Raw genomic sequence first — 16680 nt, 5'->3', positions numbered from 1 at the left:
TAGTCACAACCTGATGATGAACATAGTGCTAGACGTAGCCAACATGTGTTTCGTCATAGGGACATCACCCTTCGACTTACTCAGGGCAGTAATATCTAACAACGATTTCGAATGATAAAGTCAAGAACAGATCATTCCATGTTCTATTGTTCAACCTATGTCCTCTAATATTCCTCAGTGAGGTATGTGTTTTTTTATCTTGTCAAAACAGCGGAGAGTACTCACAAAAGTATGTTTGGCCGTACTAGCAATAGTAAAACACTGCACTGTCTGATTTGACTGTCAAGATACATGGAGTGTACGTTTGAAAATAAAGGAGAAGAGTGGGTGGTCGTTTCTCCTTTATCGTTGTGAGGAATCTAAGCGATTTAATTGTTTTTATAGCTATGCTCAGGTTCTAACCCAGCCACACACCGTACCTTGATAAAAAGAGTGTTAGTTTATGCATTCATGAGTTATCAGTTTAAACCATACAGTCTAATGTTAAAATTTGGGCATATTTTTGCAGAATAGTAATGAAGAATTAAGGCTGAATTCATCTTACTTCAATATTGCTGAACTCAGCACTGGTGTGCAATGTACACACAGCTGTATCCTCCATCTAACTTGTTCAATGGAAGCTCACACACCAGCAATACTACCTGATGCCAGGCTACTCATACTACATCTACAATGTAGCCCAAATAACCTCAACAACAGAAAACACCACCAAACTGTAGCTGATGTTGAGTTTCTGCAAGTATTTCTATCCTTTTGAAGATATTTTGTAGTAATTGTAGTTTCTTTAAATTACTGCATTGTTAGAGCACTCATGGAACTAGTATAATCTGATTTGTTCTTATAAAGCACCATGGAACTTCCAAGTGAATGAGCACTTAAAAGCCATAAACTAATATACATATAGACAAATAAACGGATCCTACTGAAGTAAGAATGTGCTCTTTAACCAACAGGATGGAACGGGAAACATCCTTTACAACGCAACTTTTACTCCGCACTACCATTACGACGCAACTATTACAACGCAAGTCATTACAACGACTTGCGCTGGAGGGCGCTCTAGGATAGGGAATAGTTTAATTACAATCCAACACCTTCCCTACTATCCACGGGGACTGGAGTTGGAATAGTAAATTAAACTATTCCACTATCCAGCGCCCCCCAACGCAAGTCGTCGTAATGACTTGCGTTGTAAAAGTTGCGTCGTAATGGCATGCGGAGTGAAAGCATGCGTTGTAATGACATACATCCGGATGGAACAACCTGTTGTTTGACTCAGCCTGTGCGGAAAAGGAGGCAGCTGATGGATTAAAAAGAACAAAGCATAGAATTCATAGCTCTTTATGAGTGTTAGATCTGCCAGCCTTAGGGTGGTCTTCCCCCCAACTTTTGCCTTCCTCCTCCATTTTTATTCAGACTTCGATTTGCTGGCGTAAGGACTCTCTGAGCACTTTACCACTGCTAACCAGTGCTAAAGTGCATGTGCTCTCTTCTCTAAACATGGTAACATTGGCTCAAACCCAACTGGTATATTTAATTTACTTATAAGTCCCTAGTAAAGTGCACTACATGTGCCCAGGGCCTGCAAATTCAATGCTACTAGTGGGTCTGCAACACTGATTTTGCCATCCACCTGCACCCACTGGCACTTCACCTGTTACAGCACATACAAAAGCTCACAGACCAGCCCCACCGAGCACACCACTGACACAATTTGAACAAAAACACCAACTGACATGCGCCTTTCTCAACTTACGTTCACTATGCAAGCCTTCCACTAAATTATGGGACCTCATTGACACCCTTGCACCCAATATAGCCTTCCTCACCAAGACCTGGCTCAACCAAAACTTCTGCCCCAGATATTGCCATCTGTGATAATTAGTCACTAGTGTTTTGAGCCCCAAGGTACCCTAATATAGGCTTAGGTAAATGCACAACCTTTTACCTACCTTTGTCCTACCTTACCTTACTCTACATACCAGATCTGACGCTGACCTTTTATCTAGTTATGTGCTGAATAAATGTAGGGTGTCTTTCTTCGAAAAGTAGCCTAATTTATTATGCATGAGGTTTCTTTGTATCATATTTTAATCCCCTGCCTAGTACATGCACAGCAGGATTACCTTCTTCTGTATAATAACTTTGTACAAAAGTCACTGCTATCGTCATTCTTGAACAACAGACCCACAGTACCATTTCACAGCTAGGCAGAACCCCTGAGGGTACTTTTCAGGTATAAAAAAAAACGCATCTTCACTGGCAACCAGAGGAGAAACTTTCACGCTGACACTAGAAGCTGAGGTTCCGGCCTGCAGAAGCTCCAGTACGCAGTGGTTTTACATCCCTTGCGTGGTGTCCGACTTGAGACCAAGATGGGGTCCTTCGGTCTCTCCCATCAGGTAATGGGTTTGGCTCTTTCCTAGGGCATTCTTGGCTGTATACCCACATATATGCTAGGTACACTTAGATAGGTACACTTGATTACTGTCATGTATCGATATACTTGCATATATTTACTGTTTTTGCACAATGGCAGAACCCTACCTTTTATTTACTCTCTCAGTGCTTGTAATCTTTTATATCTGTTTCTGTTTAATGATTATCGCAGCAAACGTGTTTTATACTAGAATGACGCTGGTTCAATGAATGCTTATTAAAACCGTCCCCATTGTTTATTCTGTGTATCTCTCTGAGACTAAGTGAACACGTTTGACTGAGCCAAAAGTACTGCCCTGTTTCCACGATCCCTGAAGGATCAAGAGTTGTCATGTTTAATAGTTGCCAGAGACTATTCGCTCCTTGGTAAAGTTAGGGGGCTTATGGTGGCACTGTGAGCTAGCTGGTCTAAAGGCTAACCTATCCTTTGGGGGTGTTTGGAATCAGTCTAGACACCAATCCCTTAGTTTATGTTATCTAAACATGCCGATCCCATGTATTACTAGGAACTACACGACACTAGGACCGCACCAACAAGCCGTGAAGAGTGTCCTACCAGTACTGCACTTGGAATCTCTGGTTATTTAATGCTTATAATACCTGGGATATGAAATGTGACACTCAACGTTTCAATGAAATTCCTAGGTTGCACTGCTTATATACCATTGCATACAAAATGTATAGAGTTTATTGAAGAAAAAAAACAAGCCGGGAGGCGGAACAGCCATCATCCAAAGAGATCATACTGTGCATCACCACCAACACCACCACCACCCCATTGAACTTCAAGCTCCGCAAGGACGACAAGACAACCATCAAAGGCACCCTCGCATACCGATATCCAAGCCTATGCTCTGGCTTCTGCAACACCAACGCAGACTTCATTGCGCTCCTAGCCTCAGACTCTAGGGACTTCATCTTTCTTGGGGAACTAAATTTCCACATCGACAACCCCAACAACATCAACACCGCACACGTCGGATAGACCAAGATGTACATGACCGTACACGCACTGCAGGACAGATTCTGGACCCCATTTTTACCTCCAGCAACCACGTCAAATACATCCACATCACAGAATACCCATGGATTGATCACTCCATCGTCCACTTCAGCATCCGCACCAACACCCTCAAGATGATCAGCTCCCCCCACAGGAGGTGGACAAATCTCAGAGACCAACTGGACGGACACTCTCAACATCTCCAATTCCACCACTTTCACCAACCTTGTACAGGGAGTAAAGAACTTTAATGCCTGGAACACCAATTGTGCAGACAGAATCATCCCCACGAAGATGAACATCCAGAGAAAATCCTCCATAAAGACCAGCTGGCACACCCAAGAATTCAGAACAGTGAAACGAGACAGCAAACAGCTGGAGAGGAGATGGCATGCCAGCAAGTACACCTCTGACAGGGCAGGACCTCCCTCAGCCTCTACCACCGCATACTGAGGGAAACAAAGAAGACAGCCCTAGTCTCAAGCATTGAAGCAAGTGCCTACAACAACAAGGAACTTTTCAACATCGTTATAGAATTCTCCAACCCGGCAACCAGCGAAAACAACATCAGACCTTCCAAAGAGCTTTGCGACTACCTCTCCAACTCCTACCACAACAAGAGCGCAACCATATACAGAACCTTCAAACCCACACCTATGGACTTTCTCGACAGATACGCCACCACCGAAATCGACACAAACCACAGACTGACCACCTTGAACCTCCTCTCCACCCAGGACGCCACCGCCACCATTCAATCCATCAACTTGTGAGCTCCCACAGACCCATGCCTGCACTACATCTTCAACCTTGAAATTGTAAGGACTGGCCAGAAACTCGCCACCCTGCTCAACACCTCTATCACCGCAGCAACATTTCCCGACACCTGGAACCACGCCAAAGTCAGACCTCTACTCAAAAAACCCTATGCTAATCAAAGCAAACTCAAAAATTACTGACCAATCTTCATGCTCCCATTCCCAGTGAAGGTACTGAAAAATGTCATTGACAAACAACTCATGACACACCTGGAGCAGAACACCTCCCAATCTGGCTTCCGCAGAAATCACAGCACCGAAACTGCCCTGTGCGAAGCCTCCGACGACATTGAAACCCTCCTCGACTGAGGAGAAACAGTAGCTCTAATCCTTCTCGACCTCTCAGCAGCCTTCAACACCGTAACCCACCAAACACTGATTAAAAGACTCCACATCGCCATCCAAGGGGTGTGCACAGATGGATCACCTTGTTTCTCACCGGAGGAACCCAGAGGATCTATAAAACAAATAACACAACAAAGTTGTACGGTGTCAGCGATACACAAAGAAGTGTACCCAGAGTGATAAAGCTCAAGGCTCTGGAGCCAATGTGCCCACAATGGAGCTGAAATCTTAGACTCCTAGCTTAAGGGGACGTCATCCTTAATGGAAAAGGAAACCTCACACACTTATTAGAGTCATGCTTCATCATAGGAATCCTCTCCCCACCCTGGTAGGACAATGCCACCCAGGCAGACTCACCCTCCTCGAAGACTGACTAATGAGGATGGGGTTCTTGCATAAATCTTGCTGGACAACTCCATATAATAGATTTGGGTATTGAAGTGCAATGTCTTACCCTCAAAATTTTCCCAACATGGTTCACAAGCCTAAGCGGTCTGGGGCATTCTTTAGGGCACACGGATCCCTATCTGAAGTACCTAGAAAAGATTTCAATTTGGAATCGATTAGGTGGTATGGTGGATTCCTAATCAAGGTCCTACCATACTTACCTACCTGTCGTTTAATCACTTGTCCTTGTCACCCTAAAGTGTGGGTGCTACCATCCTCAAGGTTACAGAGAGGTCGGGATCTTTTATATTCACACATTCGTCAAAAGGTAAATACTGGCCATTTTACCCACGTCTGTCCTGCTCTGCTGATCTATATTCAACCTTTCACCTCCGAACCCACGGAGATCACCTGCGAAGTCCCCCAGGCCTCATCCCTCAGCCCTATGATCTTCAACGCATATATGACCCTGGTGGCCAACATCGTCAGATCTCACCATCTCAACATAATTTCCAATGCAGAGGAAATCCAACTTATCTTCTCACTCACTGACGACGCCACCACCACCAGAAACAACTTCCACAGATGAATGAGAAGCATCACCGACTGAATGAAGAAGTGCCTGCAGCTGAACACAGACAAGACGGAAGCACTGATCTTCGGCAGTAGCAGTAACACATGGAGCGACTCCTGACGGCCATCAGACCTAGTCCCCATGCCTTTTCCCTCAGCTCACGACAGAAACCTTGGAATTATCATTGATAACAAGCTGAAATTACAGATCAATGCCACATCCTCTGCCCGCTTCTTCACTCTACACATGCTATACAAGATCTTCAAGTGGTTACTCCTACACAGGCCCTCATCACCAGCCTACTGCACTACGGTAACTCCCTCTACATAGGAATCACCACAAACCTCTTCCAGACACTTCCGACCATACAGGACACAGGCTGTCAGACTCATTCTTTGCCATCCCCGGGAAACCCACAACGCACCCCACGCAACTCCACTAGCTCCCCGTGCAGACGAGATGCCAATTCACGCTGCTGACCCACACATCCAACGCTCTATCCAACGAAAGACCTGCCTACATTAACCACCGCCTGAACTTCCACCAACCATCGCAAGCACTATCCTCCACCTCCCTCTCACTTGCTGATACTCCCTGAAGCTACCGAAGCAGAAGTGGAGGACACTTCTTCTCCCATATCACTGAAAAGACCTACAACAGCCTCCCCAGGCAACTTCAGACCATCACCTCACTTCCGGAATTCTGCATGGCCCCTAAGAACTGGATGTTTGAATAAGTCTGCAAGTGCCCGGATACCCTACCGGGTGTTTAGCCACACTTTTACCAGGGCCAAATCTTTCTATTTAATACACGTAAGCCATCCCTAGAGTAAGCCAAAGACAGCCCAGATGGCAGGGTGCAATATATTTAAAAAACAGGATTTGTACTTAAGTTTACATGTCCTGGTAGTGGAAAACTCTTAAAGTCATTTCTCATTACTGCAAGGATAACACTGGGATTACCGTATTACATTTTATAGATTTAATTGTCAAATGGGAAGATATAGCCGATTCAAGTTTGTATATCTGTCTCTAGAACACTAAATTAAAATCCTGACTTTTGGTGACTTCGGATTTTAAATTACAATTCTGGAAATGCTACTTTTAGAAAGTTGACCATTAAATGTAATGGGCAACCCTGTGCCCCTCAGAACCTGGTTATAGGTGACAAGGACTACAATGTGTTCTGTTGGGTTATTCAATTGCTTAGTCTAGATGACAATACATCAGAGTCAATCAATAAAACAGAATTACTTTATTTTGAAGTAGAAGTCAAAACACACCAAACACAAGACATATTTAATATGTATTATATTTATATATCATTTGAATGTATCATGTTATGTATGGCTGTTACACAATGAAATCACAGGACAAACAACATGAATCAAAGGACTGATACAACGTAAAGTGTGACAATATTCAATACATATTTACAAGAAATTACAAATACAAATAAAAAACATCAAGACATAAATAATACTTAGAAATCTGCCCTATTTCAACATATGTGGTTCAACTTCCACCCTTTTTAGACCTTGGCAATGACTTGAAGGTGAAGTGACTAAGGACATGGATTTAGGTAAGCGTCTACGTTTTGACCCAGTATGTGTGTGTGAATGTATGAACATCAACAACATGCTACTTATGACTAAGGAGATTAGGTGGTTTTCCATCATTCAACTTGGTTTCCACATACCACCAGATTCCACTTCATCAATAGATCAAACTCTTAACTGCATTTATAACGCCTTATAGATGCTTTGAATTTCTCAGCATGCCATTTGGGCTATTGTCAGCAGTCACTCTATTCAAGTAACTAATGTACTAACTTTTGACAGACCATAAATTGGTAATTCTTTTGTAAGACGATATCCTTGTTATCGGGAGAAACAGACAAGAATATGATCTGAGACTTAGATAAGTATTTGAAGTGGTACATAACAAGGGTCTTACTGCTGAATTTAAGAAGTGTAAATTCGTCTTGAACTCAGTTACCTATTTAGGACATGAAATAAGTGAGAATTATATATTACCAAAAAAGAACTAATCAAAGCTATCAGGACAGCCTCTTATGCCCCTACTGCGATGGGCAACGTTAGTTTTTCCTTGGCCTGGCGGGATTTAAGCTAAATTTGCACAGGATTTCGCAACTAAAACATTTAAGATTAGATAGTTATGCCATCTACACAGCTATTCCCTTTAGGGCTTTGATCCTCATATTTAGGGACATCTTGAGGATTTTGGGGGTCCTGGGTCAAACATATTTTGTGGGCCCCTGTTCAGAACAGCTTTGAACTTATGACGGAATTTCAACTCTTTCATGCCCTCTTTAGCCAGGTCACTGACAGTGCACAAGTGCACTCCTTCAAATTCTAAATATGTTTACATCCAATATTCAGGGATAGTGAACTGTGTTTTCAATATTGTAACACAGCAGTGGCTCTCTCATATTACTGCAAATAATCACTGTGATACTGTCCTATTTTGTATTTGTGAGGTCCTGTTCTGATGTAAAAAAAAACTTTTTATGGATGTTGCATGAAACATAAACACAACATTTCTCTGTAAAATGTCTGCAATAGACTCTCACACATTACCCAGATTAAACATAAATTAAAAGAAAATGGTTTTTAAAATAACCTGTTTAAGAATATCAGTACAAGACATTGTAGAACAGAGCTTGCTCTATCAGGAGGCCCCCTGAAAGGCTGGGGCCCTGGGCCAAAGCCCACTTTGGCCATGCCTTAAAACTTCTCTGCTTGTATTAGAACTATCATTACTACAGATGTTATTGGGAAAGGTTTAGGTGTAGTATATTCTTAAATAGCTAGGAAAGGCCAAGAAGTAAATATCTGCATTGAACCTTACTTTTCCACTGATGTAAAAATACCACTGAAAGAAAGGTGGAAGAGGGTGTAGGACGGATGGGTAAATTCAGACTGCATTGTCTGGGGGTTATAATTTCTATCCACAAAGACCACAAACCTCTCGCTAAAATACTAACAACTACAGAAACGTTTAGTGAGAATGCAATTGAGGTAGCTAGATTACAATGATAAAAGTACTAAACTTACCAGAAGCCAAAAATAAGGTGTAAGATTTTCTTAGCAGTGTTCCCATAATTGTTAAAAAACAATCTCTCGATATATAGGAAAGTTATACTGTAGCAGTAGTGGATAACAATACTGTAGAGGCTATTTCCAAAGAACAATGCAGAGAAGGGTATGATCCAGACCCAGTGTTGTATTACGTTCAGAAACCTATGACTAGTAATTCTCCTATAGTGTGAAGAACCTTTGGGAGTTTAAAGATGAATTATCTTGGGAAGCTGATGGGATCTCAAATGAGAGGGAACGGAGTTATATCACCCCAAAACAATTGCAAGATAATATTTTAGAAATTAATCATGAAGGGCACATCGGAATAACTGAGAACAAAAAGAGGATTAAGTCACAATATTAGTGGCCTGGAATGGATAAAGAGACTGATAAACTGTGGGGAATTGCATGGAATACTGCAACACTAAGAAGACACTAATTACTTTTAGACCTCGCCTGTGTCCTGTAAAATGCCCAGATGGGCCACGGGGAAACTATAGATATTTTGGGCCCCATTTTAGATCAGAAGCTAATATAGGACAATATGTTACAGTCATGTTCAATTTGCAGTAACAAATTTGAAAAAAGAACCTTCACACTGTACCTCTGGGCTGTCCTTCACGGAGTCGGAACGGGGAAGCTCTGAGAGCTGTGAGAAGCGCCGGTCATAAATACACAGGTGGAGGTGTTTGTCGAGTACTCGGAAATCTTCATAACTCCGCTTGACAATCCAACTCCTGCCCTGTATCGGGAACAAGAAAGCAAGGACAGTTTCATCAAAATTAATCAAAATTGAATGCGCCCAAATTTATTCTGACACTGATAAACGATGCATGGTTAGTGAACTATGCTGTACATCTGAATAAACATATTTCAATACAAAGAACAAGAACACCTGGGGACCAAAAAAAGAATGCTGGATTCAAAAGGTCCCATAACAAGAGGAATGACATTTTACACATAACTGTTCTTATCCCCTCCAGATGCTGCCAGCCCTACTTATTATAGTTATTTATGTAGTTCTTCTCTTGGGAGGTGGGAGGGGAGGTGTTAGAGTGCTGCTCAGATAACAGCAAAAATATCAAGTAAAAGAATTCAAAATGAAAACACGAGTGATTTGAAAAGGAGACATTGGTTTAGTGGAATAAGGTTACTTAGTTAAAAAAAATGAGTAAGAAACACCTTTGGAGGAAAAAGAAGGGTTATATAAGGAGGTGGTGCCTAAATAGCATTTTTCAGTTTTTTAATGGAACTGGATAAGGTTCTCCTATGGATCGCAGGTCTGTAGAGAGCATTCCACAGACAGTGAGCAGCCACTGAGATGGATATAGTTGAAGCAGAGTTAAAGTTGGAACGTTTAAATTGTAGGTGAAGTACTTTTTAGTTCTGAGATTTTTTGATAACTCCAAATACCTTTCTGGTCGCTTGGAGGTAAGCAAGTTGATGAATCTGAGGATACTGACCAGTTCGGGGCATTGGTGAAGCAGTAGAGAAGTGGGGGCCTTGCTTACCTAGAGAAACACACAGACTGTGATGAAGACAGGATGGGGCTTACCCTGTGCTGAGCACTCGTGGGAGCAGAAGAGCTTGAAGTCTCCCTCAGTCAAAGGTCAAAGTGTGTGGGGTTTATGGTGAATAATGTGCCCATACTTTAGTAATTTCCCCAAAACAGCATTGCGACTTTCTGTTTAAAAACACGTGCCCCAGAACATTTAATTCCACGATTTGAAGTGCCTCGTCTGAAACTGAAGGGGCAGGGTTTGCTGTGCTGTGAAGCCGAGGGAAGGGCAGACTTAGGTTGAACAAGAAACAAACCTTTTCCCAATGTGCTTGTTGCTTGAAAGAAATGTAAATGTATGCAATTTGTTTTTCAACCTTAATTGTTGGTGTCATTTGAGGTTTCTTGGGTGCAAGGATGTATTCTTTTTGAGAAGTAATGCAAAGGCATTACAAACTATGTTCTAGAGTGGGTCCTCTTAATTTTCACTTACAAAAATGTTTGCACTGGGTACAGTCTGCTTGCTTAATACTAAATATATTTTCTGAAAGCACTTGACTTATCTTAAAAAATCTTTTTGTGGCAGCCTATGTTGTACTTAGTGTAATGGTTTTTTAAAATAATGACTTGCATATTAACAGTGCTTTCTGTAACAGTTAGGGCCTCGTAGCACCATGAATACACAATCCACTATCAATTCAATATCACTATTCCCCACTGCACCAACCAAGATTTAGGGTCTCATGTACAAAGGGTTTTAGTGTTCGCAAACACACTGATTCAGTGAATCCCTTCTTTTTATATACTGATCCCACTTAACAATTCAGAAAAGTTTACCAGCATTGTTAAATGGACTTAGAAAACCATTAGGAATCGCTAATTAGCATCCCTAACAAAAACCAATTCCTTATGCTAGCCACTGCCTACTCCTAAAAAAAATTTGTATAGCTTTTAATTTAGTTTTTCTAAACATATCAGGTTTTCCTTTAAGAAAAACAAGCTGCATTTAAAAATAATTTCTTTATTAAAACATGGTGGCCTGCTGACCCCAGTAGGCCAACATCGCTGTGATTGTAGCTAATCATAGTGAGCTGCAATTTGTAATCTACCTCCTCATGAAAACTGATGAGGTAGGTGGAACTCCGACTCACTACAATTCTAAATTTTAATTTTAGTACATAGTTTGTTTCGTAAAATACCAATGCATTAGGTAGAAGCCAATCTATTGCTATGTATGGGGCATCTCTATAGGTATTTGCAGCAAAATGTGAATTTGGGATTTTACAGATCAGCCGATTAGGGATCAGTTAGTCACTAGATGCTTAAATAAAATTAATTCCGGAATGTCTGTTACGTCAAGAACCTATTTCTTGAAGACATTTTATTCATGAGTTTTTTGTAGCGCAAACATGATCCGAAGGTATCAGAGCGCTTTACAGGGTAAGCACAAAAACAATAATAAGAGGTACCTAGAGAGTTGGAAAAAACTATATAGTAACAGTAAAGGGAGGAAACAGCATATAGTGGGATATGTAAAAAGAATTAGCAAGAAGTATCCAAGCTACCAAACGCATAATGGATTAGTAAAAATACATAGCAAACTTATAAAAAAAGAAGAATCCAATAGACAGTAGGACATGGGAACGCATCCGTTCTGAGGTAGCTGAGATAGGGAGATGTGAGGAAGGGGAGACTAGATGTATAGATATTGACTGATGTAGAGAAAAAACATGGCATCTTAGCACTTATGTTCATGATAACTTAGTACTGAATAGAGGAAGCACATCAGCAATAGCATGAGATACAAAGAGAGTAGATAAAAACATATAGTAACAGGAAAAAAGAGTAAACCAAATTCAGTGGGATATATAAACAGAATTGCAGCAGGTACCTGAGTTACATATAGTGTAAATAAAATACACAGCAACAGTAAATGAAAGAATGCAATCAACAGTGTACACAGGTGGTTCTGAGGTGGTTGTGGTAGGGGGGGGGCGTTGATGGGGAGAGTAGATATACAGTTTTCCCCAAGGTAGTGCTGCATAGATTAACGGACAAAATGTGGTCAGGGTCTAGACAGGGAACAGGGGCATGGTCAAGCCGCAGGCAGAGAGGAATTTGTTGGGTTGACACTTCTTTCCTGAAGAGGAACGTGAGTGGGTTGCATCTCAGAAGGGAGAGAGATTCAAATATTTGGGGCCATTCCAGAGAAGGATTTGCTGCAGGTTTTATTTTACTTTAAATTGTGTTGCTTGAGAAGTAAGGAGCTGGTACTTCTAGAGGATTTGTATCCACCCAAAAGGGTCAGTTTCTGGGATAGGTAGGAAGGGGTATTATGGTGCAGTGCTTTATGAGTGATGGAACTATATCCTGGGATCGAATGGCAGCCAATTCAGAGCTCAATGGTAAGGGGTGATGTAATCACTTTTTTTTAGATCCTGTGATGAGCCTAGCTGCTGGATTAAGGGTAGCCTTCAAAGGCGTAAGTGCATCAGCCGCAGTTGTGAGGTCAGTTACGAGAAGGGAAGGTTTAAGTTTCGTAAGGATATTCAGCTGATGGTTAGCTCCTCTGGGGATGGTGCTGATGTGTTTTTGCATAGAGAGGTGTTTGTCTAAAGTGATACCTAGGGATTTGGCAGAATCAACGATATGTGGGGTGCAGTTCAAGGCAGAGAGAAGGGGGAGCCAGTCCTTGATGGTAGAGGTGGTAGTGGGAGGTGTGATTAGTAAGAAGGAGTAGTTTCTGTCCTGTAACTCCAGTTCTGTAGTAGGGGTATCTCTGTTATAGTCATAATCTAGTGAATAGTCCCGCCCATGTGCGTGGATCCCGGAGCAATCAAAAATAATCTCTTAAGTTGTCAAAACATGCAGAACTGCACAGACACTTAAGAGAGAATTTAAAGACAGATAATGCAGCCTATATCACAGGCTACACTGTCCAGTACTTCAACTAGAAATTCCACCAAAATCCACAAACAGCACAGCCTGTCCAGATTTCTCCACAGAGAAAAACCTTGCTTTTAACAGCAAAACCCTCTGGAATGATAGAGAGGAAGAAGTGGACAGAGAAGCCCCATAGGCTGCCATTATGTGGCTCAGAACAGGATACTGTGCCTTTAAGAGAACTTTCCAGAAGCCTCACAGTATCCCAGAATGCACTGCATGTCCCTTTTACTTTCAGTTCTTTTTCAAGGCGTAACACACCAGACCTGTAGCATTTCTTACATGAATATCTCTCTCCACCGGGGAGGAGGGCGGGCGCTTATGACTATAACAGAGATACCCCTACTACAGAACTGGAGTTACAGGACAGAAACTACTCCTTCTGTAGTAGGGGATCTCTGTGTATAGTCATAATCTAGTGAATAGAATGGCAAGCCCATCCCCACACCAAAGCGGCGGGGGAGAAAATAGAAATAACACCACTACTGTGCTAACAGATTTCGCAGCGAATCCTGCCCAACCGGAGCGTCTGCCCTGGCATCAGTGTCCAGACAGTAATGCTTAGCAAAGGTATGGACCGACTTCCAAGTGGCCACCTTGCAGATTTCTGCAATAGGAACATTACGTAGCAAAGCAGTCGTGGCAGCGTTGCCTCTTGTGGAATGAGCCTTAGGTTTACCCCCTAAGGTCTTATTAGCCTTTTGGTAAGACAATTGTATACAGGACACAATCCACCTCGAGATGGACTGTTTTGAGGTAGCAAGACCGGTTCCGACTGATCCATAATTGATAAACAATTGGTCTGACCTACGAATATCCTTGGTTTTATCCAGATAAAATTTCAACACCCTCCTAACATCCAGGGAATGCAGGACCTTTCCGCTGGAGATGAAGGATTCTGAAAAAACGTAGGTAAAGTTATGGTCTGGTTAACATGGAAATCAGATGTAACCTTTGGAAGAAATTTAGGGTGAGTACGCATAACAACCTTAGCAGCATGAAATAGAGTATAAGGTTCTCGGAAACACAACGCCTGAATTTCACTCACCCTGTCGGCCGATGTAATGGCCACGAGGAACGCCGCCTTCCAGGATAGGTGCTGCTACGAAGCCTTATGAATAGGTTCAAAAGGCTCCTTCATCAATCTGGACAGCACCACGTTCAATTCCCATGAAGGCGAAGGAAGCCAAACAGGAGGGAACACTTTCTTCAAGCCTTCCAAAAAATCTTTGATCACAGGGATCTGGAAGAAGGAAGTCTGTGAAGGGCATTTCCAGTAGGCAGTCAGCGCAGCGAGATGAACCTTAATGGAATGGACATTAAGGCCAGACTGCGCCAAATGTAGAAGATACGGAAGGAGGACATCTTCCTTACACGTCGTTGGGTCATAGTTCTTGGACTTGCACCAGATGCAAAATCTCTTCCACTTGTACGCATAAGAAGTCCTAGTGGAAGGTCGTTTACCCTCCTTCAGTATGTCCATACAATCTTCTGGTAGATTCAAATGGCCATATTGCACTATCTCAGGAGCCATGCCGCCAAACTCAAAGACGAGAGATTGGGGTGCACCATCTGCCCCCGAACTTCGTGAGAAGGTCCGGCCTGCACGGCAGCCGTATGTGAGGAAGGAGAGACCGGTGAAGCAGATCCGTGAACCACCACTGCCTGGGCCATTCCGGGGCAATCAGGATCATCCGCGCCCTGGACTGGGACAGCTTGATGAGCACCACTGGAATCAGGGGAATGGGTGGAAAAGTGTACAGAAAGCTGTTCGACCAGTTGATCCATAACGCATTCACCAGCATCCCTTGATGGTAGTACCTGGAGGCGAAGTCTCGGCATTTGCTGTTTTCGGCGGTGGTGAACAGATCTACGTCTGGAGTCCCCCACCTTGCGAAGACTTCTCCTAGTACTTCGTCGTTTATGACCCATTCGTGGTTTTCCGGAAGCAGTCTGCTCAGTGCGTCGGCCTGAACATTCTGCACACCTGGTAGATGGGTAGCCGTTATCGTCAGTCCTCTGGCTAGAAGCCAGTGCCAGATCGCCTGCGCCTCCTGCGACAGAGTGCGAGATCTCGAGCCCCCCTGCTTGTTGAGGTAATACATCGTGGTCGTATTGTCCGTCTGTACAAGCAGAGAGTTGGTCTGGAAGGACGGATGAAAGGCCTTCAGTGCCAAGTGAACAGCTCTGAGTTCCAGGAAATTGATGTGATACGTGGATTCCATCGGGGACCACGTTCCTTGTATCTGTAAGTCTCCGGAGTGCGCCCCCCAACAGTGGAGAGAAGCATCCGTCACGATAGTCTGTGTGGGAATGTCCTTGTGGAAGGGAACCCCTCTGAGGAGATTCGCTGCTGAACACCACCACTTCAGAGACTGAAGAGCATGCAGAGACAGTCGTATCTTGTCGTCCCAAGATCCTTTCCTCTGATCCCACTGTTCCTCCAAGCACTCCTGCAATGGTCTCATGTGCAGCCGTGCGTGTGGCGTGAGGAAGATACAAGAGGCCATCGACCCCAGTAGAGAAGACACCGTCCTCACTGTTGTAGATGCAGCGGTCATAAGAGCCTGAGCCTTCCGAAGGAGTGATAATCGTCTCTCCTCCGAAGGAGACACGCTTGCTGACAGCGTATTGATGGAGGCCCCCCAAGTACTGTATGCACTGGACCGGAATCGGGACAGACTTGGACATGTTGATGTACAACCCCAGCTTGTTCAATAGAACGCACGTCTTCTGGAAGTGCGCTTGAGCTTCCGAGAAGGAGGAGGCCTTGATCAACCAATCGTCCAGGTACGGGTAGACAAACACCTTGTTCTTCCGCAGGTGTGCATTTACCACTGCCATGCACTTCGAGAACGTTCTGGGCGCAGACTTCTGCCCGAATGGCAGTACTGTGTACTGATAATGATTGGTGCCGACTTGGAATCGCAGGAACTTCCTGTGTTTGTGTGCAATGGGCACATGGAAGTACGCATCCTGTAGGTCTATAGCACAGAGCCAGTCTCCCTGTTGCAGCTGAGGATAAAGCTGATGCAACGACAGCATGCGAAATTTCTCTCTGCGAATCCACTTGTTTGCTTGTCGCAAATCCAGAATGGGCCTGAACTCGTTCTTGTCCTTCATGCGAACCAGAAAGAACCGGGAGTACAGACCTCTTCCTTTTGAGACAGAGGTACGTCTTCTATCGCCCTTTTCCTTAACAGGATATCGGCCTCTGCCTGGAGCTCGCGCAGCTGAAACTGCGAGCTGACCGGAGGAATCGCTGGAGGCGGGCCGGTGAACCGAACACTGTATCCATTGCAAACAATATTCACCACCCACTTGTCCTGAGTAATTCTTCTCCACTCTGCCAGAAAAAATTGAACGCTTCCCCCCACCGGAGCGGGTAACGGATGCAGGGAAAGTAACCGCTCAGGGCCGAGACCCAGCCAGGCCTTTGTTCTCTGCGGCGGACTGCTGGCCACCTCTGCCCTTCTGGCGCATCTGGAAGGGCCTTCGAAACTGCTGCTGCTGTTGTTGCTGCTGCTGTCCAGACGCCTGCCCACGCCCTCTGCCCTGCGCCCCAAGCCGTCT

The 16680-nt window shown here is 43.7% G+C and overlaps 1 protein-coding gene across 2 annotated transcripts in view; it reads right to left on the bottom strand.

Annotated features, from left to right (window-relative positions):
• The window catches only part of ARHGAP32 (Rho GTPase activating protein 32), a 1522959-nt gene that overhangs the window by 706718 nt on the left and 799561 nt on the right, over window positions 1-16680 (bottom strand). For both annotated transcript variants that reach the window (XM_078681981.1, XM_078681982.1), the window contains exon 6: window positions 9271-9408. In XM_078681981.1, the coding sequence (XP_078538107.1) occupies window positions 9271-9408 (138 nt within the window). The remainder of the gene's footprint in view (window positions 1-9270; window positions 9409-16680) is intronic.

The sequence above is a fragment of the Lissotriton helveticus genome, chromosome 3_1, assembly GCF_964261635.1.
Source record: "Lissotriton helveticus chromosome 3_1, aLisHel1.1, whole genome shotgun sequence".
NCBI lineage: Eukaryota > Metazoa > Chordata > Amphibia > Caudata > Salamandridae > Lissotriton > Lissotriton helveticus.
Note: the sequence above shows the minus strand (reverse complement) of the source record. Positions and strands in the feature narration are given on the sequence as shown.